Source organism: Tinamus guttatus, unplaced genomic scaffold (assembly GCF_059628265.1).
Source record: "Tinamus guttatus ecotype Peru unplaced genomic scaffold, ASM5962826v1 Tinamus_guttatus_pri_ptg000052l, whole genome shotgun sequence".
Classification (NCBI taxonomy): domain Eukaryota; kingdom Metazoa; phylum Chordata; class Aves; order Tinamiformes; family Tinamidae; genus Tinamus; species Tinamus guttatus.
This window is the reverse complement of record NW_028288586.1, coordinates 2,302,388-2,312,368: the sequence shown is the minus strand read 5'-3', so window position 1 is coordinate 2,312,368 and position 9,981 is coordinate 2,302,388. Positions and strand designations below refer to the sequence as shown.

The window sequence follows — 9,981 nt, the reverse complement described above, 5'->3', positions numbered from 1 at the left end:
GCTGCTCCGCGGAGCAGCCTTCAGCGCTGGCAACGGCAGCAGGGAGAGGAACCTCATTCACAGGAGCAGATACCCGGTGAGGTCGGTGGCAGAGAGCAGCCCTAAAGCCTTGCAGAGGAGCATCATTAAAAGAAACCTCAGTGTCTCATATTGAATTGTGCCTTTCCAGTTTAAAACCATCAAAACTCTGGCATATGCCCATGTGAAACGTTACGTTGCTAAAGCACCAGCTTAAGTTTTGCCTCACGAAGAAATAAAAATGCAGAACAACTCTATGCCAGCCACATTCAAGGGAAAGAACCGTGCCATGTACCTTAAAGCTAGTTCTCTTCTCCCCGCTGCACACTGAAGGCCACTCAGTTTAGATAAGCACATGAAGTCATGAAGAGGAAGATTATTTTAAGAACTTGAACATTTTTTTCCTTTCTGTTTTTGGGAGCGCCAGAGAGGGCTGCGGGCAGTGCGTAGCGGGGAGAGGCCAAGCTGTTTACCCTGCCCAAAAGGAGAACGTCGACAGGACGCTCCCCTCCCTCCCCGGCCGCGCGGTGACCCCTCCCCAAGCGGCTCTTACCTAATTCCTGCACAACAGGCAGCACATCCCACCGCACAGCAGCAGGGACAAGGAGCTACTGAAGAGGGAGAGGCTCCGGAGCAGCTCGGAGAGGTAACTGACTGCTTGACTTTTTGTTTGCAATTGTAAGAACTAACTAACATTTCCAGACATGGACCAAAACCTGGCGAAGTCTGCTCCTGGCAAACTGTCTTACGGGAACTGGAGCAGGAGAAAACTCTCGGTACAAACCCAAGAATTGATTAAACGTCAGTCCAGAGTACTTCATTTCTGCAGGAAAAAAGCAGCATTTTTTCCAGACCAAGATCTGGTGTGAAATATGAAGTCACCAGTATGTTTTTAGTCATGGTTGTTGGCGGTATGTTTTTAAAAGTGCGTATGCATCCTGGTTCACTTGTGACTCGTCAGGGTGGGCAGGCTCCGGGGGAAGCAGTGTCCTGGGGCTCGCTCGGCACCAGGACAGGCTGTGCCTTTCTCTCCAGGCACACTGCTGCAAACAGCCTTTAATTCTCGTGGCTTCTTGTTCGTTTTGCAGGCTCTGGATGGCCGAGATGCTTCTGCTTCTTTCTCTGGTTGCTGGACTTGCCCTTTCTGCCTCTGATGTGACAGACCCTGATCCGAATTCAGAACCACTTCAGGACATACAGAGGAAAGTGAACGACCTCTGGCAGAGCTTGCTCTACCCAGTGATGGTTAATAAGGAGACTGATGGGATGATTTATGCCACCTGTGAAATGCTGCCCAGCCCCAAAATAGATGCTGACAAGCCACAAGTGACTGGACAAGTTTTGTTCAAGCAGCATTACTCGCATGGAAGATTAGAAGCAATTTTTGCCCTGGATGGGTTTCCACTCGGGAACAACGAGTCTGGCAGAGCTATACACATCCACCAGCTTGGAGATCTCAGTGATGGCTGTGACTCCACAGGAGGCCACTATAACCCTTTCGGTGTGAATCACCCTCGCCACCCAGGGGACTTTGGCAACTTTTTTCCTAAAGAAGGCAAGATCAGGAAATACAAGCCAAACCTCTTTGCCACGATGTTTGGCCCATATTCCATCCTGGGCAGATCCGTAGTGATTCACGAGCAGGAAGATGACATGGGCAAAGGCAACAACAAGGCCAGTTTGGAAAACGGGAATGCAGGCAAGCGTCTTGCTTGCTGCGTGATTGGGATGTGCAACAAGAGCCAGTGGGACGAGAAGCTGCCTGAGGTTGCAGACAAGAAGAAGAGAAGCTCCATGAGGACCAGGCTCAACTGATGCTCCCCAAGCCCAGCACTGCCCGGGCAGCACAAAGCACCCGCAGCTCTGCCACTAGCTGCCCAAATACACAGCAGAAGGATTCCCGTCTCCCTTTGGCTGCTTCTTTAAGAAATGTGTATCACTTTGTAGAGCATGTCCTTTCTGTAAGCAGATCAATAAAACCAGCATCAACTCAACATTGTGGTGCATTTTCTTGAAGATGTAGGATTCTCTTTTATGAAGTTTGGAGGCTGAATGCATATAATTAAGAGTGCTGACAGAGAGGGCTGATAAATCCTGCAAAGACCCTGTCCCCCCGTCAGTAGCGCTCACTGTAAGCTGAGGTAACAAAGGCTAAAAGACATCAGTAAATAATGAAACTGCTTCTGGTTAGATGCGATCTGGTACTTAGCTACAAATCTGAAAGCTAAAAAGATCTCTATGCTTACAACAACTGTGAAGAGCATGTTGTCCAACCTGGACATCCGCTCAAATGCAGGGGAAGTGCAGACATTTCTGTTTTAAAGTTTAGATCTTCTTGTGTTTGCAGGGTTTGTTCTCAAACAAGCATACATTAACTGGTAACTTCACTGTTTAGGTTGCCCACAGGGCTACAGCTGAGTCACAACACACACTGAGGGGAGCAGACTGGTAAGAACCGACCCCGTTTATTGCCCACACACTCACTACCCCTCAAAAACTCCCTAACACCCCTGGTTTATGACGTTTAGTAACTTGATTACATATAAAAGCTTTAATACTGCTTACACGATGATAAAGTTAGCAAATCAGAGATAAGTTGTATTTTCAAAGCTAAAACACACAGTGGGATTGTTCACACAAAAATGGAAGCAAGTTAGACCAGGAAAAGTGACAGAGGAAACATTTAAGTCAGATAATTTTTAACAGACTTAAAACCCACTCACAAAAGCTTTACTTTTCTAATGCGTGCTCACAATTTAACACAGGTCAATGAAAATGCTGAAACACTAACTCATAGCTAATATTCATCTGATACTGAGAAAATAAGGAAACAAGCAGATAAAAGAAGCGTATCAGGAAATGTATGTTTTTATTAAAGATCACAAAATATATTAATATTTTTGGACCACATTATATATTTAATTCAAGTAGCAACAAAAGAAAGGTATGCAAATAAATAAAACTGCATGAAAATAAAACTACAAAACAGAAGCCGGTAAACAAAATCTTATCTTTCAAAAACGTAGCAGACTTTCAACTTAATCTCAGCTAAGATTGTAAAATGCATTCCTGAGGCTCATATGGATTAAAGAAATTCCCCTGCCTTTATTATACAAATCGCCATATGCTTAAAAATAGTCTCACTTAGAAAGGAAGCATTATTCTAAAAGATGCTTCTTAATCTGTCATTTTCACACACTTATTCTACAAATTCACTCAACGCAGTTTTCCAAATAACCACAACATAGTACTTTCAAATTCTTCTCCACAAATAACGCACAAAATCACTTTAAGATGAGACAACTTCCCTAAAACCAACTTGTAAAATATGTCCATCTGCTGCATCCCCCTGCTACAACACTGCCCTTCCCAGTTTGCTTCCCCAGAGCCTAACACCAAAAGGGCTTGTGGCTGGATGTGATTTCAGAATTTTTTTAAGTCCTAGAAATAAACAGTGCAAGTCTCAAGACCAAAGAATATAGTGCTGATTTTCTCAACAAAATAGGAATTAATTTACTGAAAAAAATCATAGTTCTAAGAGCACAACAGTAATTAAATCAATTAAAGCAATGTCCAAGGGAATATTGACAATAATACTCAATTAGTTATTACATAGTGCAGCAATGTTGTCTTCCTTGGACAAGAGTCCCAGAATCAAAGTCTTGTGTTCCCAGGCGAAGGCTAAGGACGTAGCTAGGAACATAATTCCACTTAGGCACAAAAGACAGAACATGATTGCACCAACAATGTAGCACTAAAAATGAGGTTTCCAGAGATCTAGATATTTAGGCTGGCACTAAATGATTGCAAAGATACAAAAATGGCATTCAAGAGGAGAGAATGGTGTGACCGTAGCTAGCAATGACCTAGTTGATGCTCCTATATCACTCTGTGAAACACATTCAAAAGAGCAAATGATTCAGGCACTAAAAAGCTACTATTTCTGACTGCTCTGTTTTTTTCACCAGCACTTTGTTAATTTAAAGCATTAACTGACAACTAAGAGAGCAGCAGCTAAGACACAAGAGAGGAAAACAACAGCCATAAACTACCCTGAACATCTTAATTCAGCTTTGAGAAATCCTGACCTTTCTGCTAGAAACCTGCCTCAGTTCAGCCTGCAGGGGTGTTCAGCTCCGCACAGGATTAGTCTACAAAAGATGGAAAAGAATACATCTTGAATAAAGTGACACTTCATGTAACATCCCAGCATTAAAGCTAAAAAATCCTGCCAGAGATTCAGAATTCTCCCAGAGATGTCAGGGTCTGCAGCTATTCCTCTCCTGACTTGTCAGTATTGTCATATAAATGAGTCAATAATGCAGTCAGCTGCAATTAATGGCAACAGCATAATAATCTTTCAAAAACTTAAAACTCTTTCGTTTTCAGATGATGAGGAACTTAAACTGAGATCAGGATACTGAACAAAAACTTTTTGCTGCCTCATGTCTCTAGCACACTTAAATTTATAGATGTTCTCTGTTCCTCACGGCTGCTGCTGCTACCAGCAAAATGCTGCAATGCCAAAGTACCTTTAAAGAGAAAGGAAACCTTTTTGAAGAGCATGGTGAATATCACTTTATTGCCTGCAGACAGACACTGAAAGGGTTACATGAATGCACCTGGTAGGAAAAAAAATGCACGAAAACAGAGACAAGCCACATTTTTCACCTTCCCACCATAATTCCTTATATTTGTATGTAATCATTTACATCCAGCCTTTCTTCTGCTGAATACAAACTGTTCATGGACTTCGACACCTTGATTACAGCAGCACCTGCTAGCTCAGCTTCCACAGACAGAAGAGTTTGTCAGTATTGCTAATATAAACTCTGTTTATTCAGGAGCTGACAAGTGGCCTGTAAAAATTTGCAGCTGGCAGTTATTTGTCAAAAGAGGACTGAGCCTGGGAGGGATTTTCCTCTTTATTAGTAGTATTTTATTAAATTTGGTTTAATTCTCTCTGATTGGTTTCAAGTTTGAGGAGTGAGAAATGCACATTTACAGACAATTAGGTCCCACGCCAGCAGAAAAATTGCCTTGCCGGCTGCTGGCCCATAGAAGCTCCACAGCTGCAGAGCCTCTTCCCTGTGCTCCAAAGCGGGAGGAAGGAGGCGCCTCCCCTTCTCCCACAGCTGCTGACTCCAGCGCTGTCATTCCCTTGTTGCTGCCTTCCTGGGAGCAGAGTGGCTCGGCTCCAGCACCAGTAGGGAGCTGGGGACTGGCACAGCAGCCTCCTCCTTCCCCAGTCATTACTGCAATGTTTTCTTACAACTCATCAGCAGCAAAGGAGGAGGGAGAAAAAAGCCACAGCAAATGAAATCAGCCTCTTACTTTACCCAAGACTGGAGAACTGTGGATGAAAGGAAGAATTGTCCTTAATTCCAAACCAGAGGAAAATAAAAAGATACCGATTCCTTTCAAAACAAGGGCAGAAGTGGAGCAGGCTGGAAGCCACTGCCCATCACGCAGACCAAGGGCTGTTCCAACACTGGAGGTTGAGGAGCACGGTCCCCCGAGTGGCAGCCCATGAGCCAGGCAGGTGGACAGGGCATCACTGCTCCTCGTGCTGCTGATCTCGCTTTGGAATCACAGCGCTGTGTCTCAGGGAAGGGCTTCTGGCTTCTCTGGTGAGGTTTCCTCTAGAACTTCATTAAATGGTGTTCTCTGGTGAAGTAACAACCTGTATTTTCCTGAGATGAGCTGGTAGTGGAAAGGACAAAATTCCTCCAATTGAGAATACATTAAATTTGGAAATGAGGGAACTACATACATGCAAGAATGGTTTTTCAGAAAGTATTTTGCTTCCTCTAAAGGAATAACTGATTTGATTTCAAGTATATGCTTAGAGTCACTGTGTAGAGAAGCAGAATGCAGAAACAAACAAAAGCCTTCAAATTTAAGACTCTCCTAAAGTTTATCGTTTCAAACTTTCTGTCTTCGGAAGACATTTCTAGTCCTCAGAACACAGTAGCCCTAAGATCATACGCACTACAGAGGCCTGGTGATGACATGACATGCTACATTACCACCACCGGTCTCTTTGCCATGTTATTATAAATTATGTCAACCTATCTAGAAACTTTCAAACATTACAAAAAAAACAAGACCAAATCTCACCAGCTTCAAGTTCCTTCCCTTAGGCAATCCATATTTTTGGTAGACTATTGCCAAAATTAACATGAAAACACCATTATTGGACAAATATTAACAGACTGATGTAAAATGCAACTCTATGACACACTATTGCAGTAACCATCCCCATTCACAGCAGCACAGCTTGCAGTACAAAAGGATGACAAAGAGAGACTCAAGGGCTTGGACTTCATACCTCAAGCCAAACTGTTATTCAAATATTCAGAGTTTTCAGCAGGATCAGATGGTTTCTTGCCTTCAGATTCAGATTGCTCCTCAGAGCTGTCATCTGTGTGAGCGGTTGTAACATGGAGACCTCCAGGCCTTCCAGGGCCCTCAATATCCACAGAGCTGCTATTTTGATTCCCTTTTCCTTTTGTAATTTCACAGTTGCTCTCCACGGTTTCACCACTGTCTTTCAGGACCTCAGTCTCAGCTGCCTGTTCACTCTCTGAGGCTGAGGGATCTGTGTGCTTGGATCGGCCAGGGCTGGATAGAGGAAGCTCTCCCTCAGATGAACCATTAAGCTCAGGTCCAACTAACGTGTTTGCAGCCTCTGCTGAATTTTCTGCTCCCTTCCCTTCCAGTTCTGCAACGCCCTGTTCTTCTGGTAGTTTATTTATTTGACTTCCAAACTCGCTTATTTCTCCTTCCTCATAAGGTAATTGAGGTAATGAAGGATAAAAATATTTATTTTGGTTACTGTTATTTAAGTTTGCTGGGGAATTGGCAGAATCTTTATCATTTTCCTCTTTATCAGTTTCTCTTGCAACAGCACAAGTTTCATCACGTTCTCCCTTTTGTTCTGCTGAAAGAGAAGTGAAACAGCAATATGGTCCAGTCAGGCTCAGGTGTTTATACATATCTGCCCTGAAGACCCTCACAACAGGCTCAGAGCACAGACTTCCACCTTGGTAAGGGATTATCTAGAGCGACTCCTTATCCCATCCTAGGCCCGTTTCTGAGATTTCAAGCAATCAGCATTGACTACATCAGGCAGTTTTGGATCCTCTTTCCCCAGCTGCCAGTTCTAAAAGAGGCACAGCCCAAACTACAGTACAGGACAGCCCACTCGGATAAGCGTTTTCATGGGATGATAACAGCGCTGAGCAAGGCACTTACTTGGCTGCAGTTTTTTTTTTTTTTTTGGCAAAGCTTAACATTAATCCCCAAATCACTACTGCTTTCAGGGCTTAACACAAGCTCCACTTTTCTGTTCACAAGCTTTTATCCAATAACGAACCTTTGTTATGGGTCCTGCAACATTTTTCCTACCACAAAAGGTGTTCCTAATTGGGGTAACGGCATAAAACAAAGCAGCACTGGAAGAAGGTGAAGAACATCATTATACCCGAAGCAAACATTGGATAAAGAGTGTCAGAATACAGAAAACAGCAATGTGTAAACAAACAGCTTTTGTAAAAGGGAAAGAATCTGTCCTTCTATTAATTAAGGACAAAAAGCCTCATGGAAAATAAGCTTGCAAAGTCAAGGAAGTAAAATTAGGACATGAAAGAAGTATGGCTTTATAGACAGCTTAAAATAACTCAGGCACTGCACGTGCAGTACCTCCTACTACGTGAGCGTTTACGGGGCTCGTGCTTCACCGAAGGCAGGAACCAGCCCTGTGGCAGGAGGCCTCGGAGCTCTGCACAGCAGGAGGCCCCACTGTCCCAGTCGGCCCCTCTCGTTGCGGAGCGCATGGGACGAGGGAGTGAATGAAGGAAACAGTGCTACTGTGAAGAAGGAAGCCTGGAAAGCTGGAAGAGCTGGAATTTAAGTCTGGTGCAAAGTAGGGATAAATTAACTTTCAAAGGTGATTACCTACTGGATCTAATCCTCATTATCTGAGTGCTCAACAGGAGCCCTGGGAGCTGGTTTTGCAGCACTGTCAGGCCCCTGTTATGTATCTGAACATGAATATTTGAAGTGCTCTAAAAATAAACAAAACTTACATATCTCAAATTGGCACTCAAAATTAGTAGGGAATCTACACTATTCTTCGTATGTCTCAGCTTCCGGACTCTACAGTGGGCTAACACCACCCCATCACCTTGCTGTAATTTTGTGAAGATGAATTACTTCAAAGCATTTGAACCCCAAACTAAAAAAGCTCATTGAAAAACTCCCTTTGTCTTCACAGACTGCTTGAAACAGTGCACAGCCAACATGGCACAAACACTGTGCTCAGCAGTGTAGGGAAAAGACAACTGAAGATCTGCTCACTAACAGCTCCAGTTAGTGCCAATCATTGGTTCCATTGATCACAACCACCACCCATCCCAAGCAATGCGTAAAGGGAGATCCTGTGGAAAAAGCAGTCTTTAATTCATGCAACCACACTGTAACATGAAGCATTTTCACAAGGAGGCTGCATGCTGCATTCTACAAACGTGTATTATCCATCTTACCTACAGCACTGCAGACAATTACAGGTTAAAACTGGCCTTGACGAGAGGAGGGTAAACAGCTAGATTAGATCAAGCAAGCCTAAAGAAGCCCCTCTGGATACCTGCAGATATGGCTAGAGCAACATTTGATAGATGTCAGAACTTTTGTAGAAGGTCCTGATAAAGAATATATGTTCCTGCACAAGCCTCCTGGGCCAAATACGTAGCAAGTCTCAACTGTTCTGTACTACTTACATGATCGTAGTTCACTAACACGAATCATCAGGCCTAGTTTTAAAGATAGATAATTTCAGTAATTTCTTAACCCATTCCACTTTTCTCACAGGAAAGGTCTCCGTTTTAAATCTTGGCTCTGCTACAGCCAGGGAAGAGGAGGGGAAAGAGTGTGACCTGTCGGGCACTGATGCTTCCGACCATGGGCAGAGCCTCCTGCCTGCCTTCTAGGGGTGCTTCTCTTCCAACCTTCTTTCTTTTCTATCTAGCTCTTCCCTATTTCCCTTTGTGCATCCGGGCCTGACACACACTGCCTGTTTCTCACCACCTTTCAGTCTTTATTATGACACCACTTTTGGTCAGAATTTCAGTTCCTCCCTCCCATGCTCTGGGCTTGCTGTGACGCCGGACCCTGGCCCCGTCTCACTCAGACTTCCTACATCTCTTCCAATCCTCATCTCTTCTGCTCTCTGCATCACATGGGAGTCCTGACATCAGGGTCCTGCTCTGCAGACTTTCTGTCCTCTCTGCTCCAGGTTTCCTGCCGCTGCATTTGCAGTATCTTGAGGGAAGGAGGCATGCAGAGTTTTATCAGCACTAGTAGCATGCAGCAAGCTCAACAAAGACAGAACCATTTGACTTCTAAAAAAATCACATGGGAATTAAAAGTGAATGATTTTCAGTCTATTCCTCAGTGGTGAAAACTCCCTTGTCTTTCAATTATAGCAGTATTAAATGTTTGCATGTTTTAAAAAACACAGTCAATAAACCTTAACACAAACAAGTGATTTGGGTAACATTACAAAAAAAATCATCTAAAGCAGAAAACACAGCATGGAAAGCTTCAGCACACAGCTAAGGTTCAGCAGCATTAGAGAGCTACAAAAACAGGGTCTGATGAGATTTGAGAGGCAACTTTAACCAAAACTGTAATACCAGCCTCACCTAGGACAAATATGCAGCAAAAAGAGCACAAGGCCATCAAGCAAATACATTCAGTAACTGCAGATTTAATAAAGAAGAATGATTTAGCAGGCATAAAAAATGAATATTCATGAGTTATTATTACTCACTGGAGAACTATTCACTGTAGTTTCATTTCTTATTTTCAACCAAAAGATCAGCTGATCAAGATTATAAAAAATGATCAGTCTGGCTGTCAGGTTTTATCAGCTGATGATATGGATAATAAAGTCAAAATTAA

The 9,981-nt window shown here is 43.3% G+C and overlaps 2 protein-coding genes across 4 annotated transcripts in view; one reads left to right on the top strand and one right to left on the bottom strand.

The window, feature by feature from the left end:
• Positions 1–601: 601 nt before the first annotated feature.
• SOD3 (superoxide dismutase 3) lies at positions 602–2,012 on the top strand. Its single transcript, XM_088539943.1, has 2 exons — positions 602–664; positions 1,107–2,012. Exon 2 carries the CDS (start codon positions 1,114–1,116, stop codon positions 1,831–1,833), a length of 720 nt encoding a protein of 239 aa, XP_088396069.1. The 5' UTR covers positions 602–664; positions 1,107–1,113; the 3' UTR covers positions 1,834–2,012.
• Positions 2,013–4,226: 2,214 nt separating this feature from the next.
• Positions 4,227–9,981, bottom strand: part of CCDC149 (coiled-coil domain containing 149) — a 47,098-nt gene continuing 41,343 nt past the window's right edge. For 2 of the 3 annotated variants that reach the window (XM_088539948.1, XM_088539950.1), the window contains 2 exons: positions 6,350–6,961; positions 4,227–5,711 (listed from right to left, as the gene is read on the bottom strand). In XM_088539948.1, the coding sequence (XP_088396074.1) occupies positions 6,351–6,961 (611 nt within the window). In that variant the 3' untranslated portion in view covers positions 4,227–5,711; position 6,350. The remainder of the gene's footprint in view (positions 5,712–6,349; positions 6,962–9,981) is intronic. The other variant, XM_088539949.1, reaches the window with a different exon arrangement.

Excerpts from the sequence above, each read along its gene's own strand:
- SOD3 (XM_088539943.1), top strand. The coding sequence starts at position 1,114 with ATGGCCGAGATGCTTCTGCTTCTTTCTCTGGTTGCTGGACTTGCCCTT.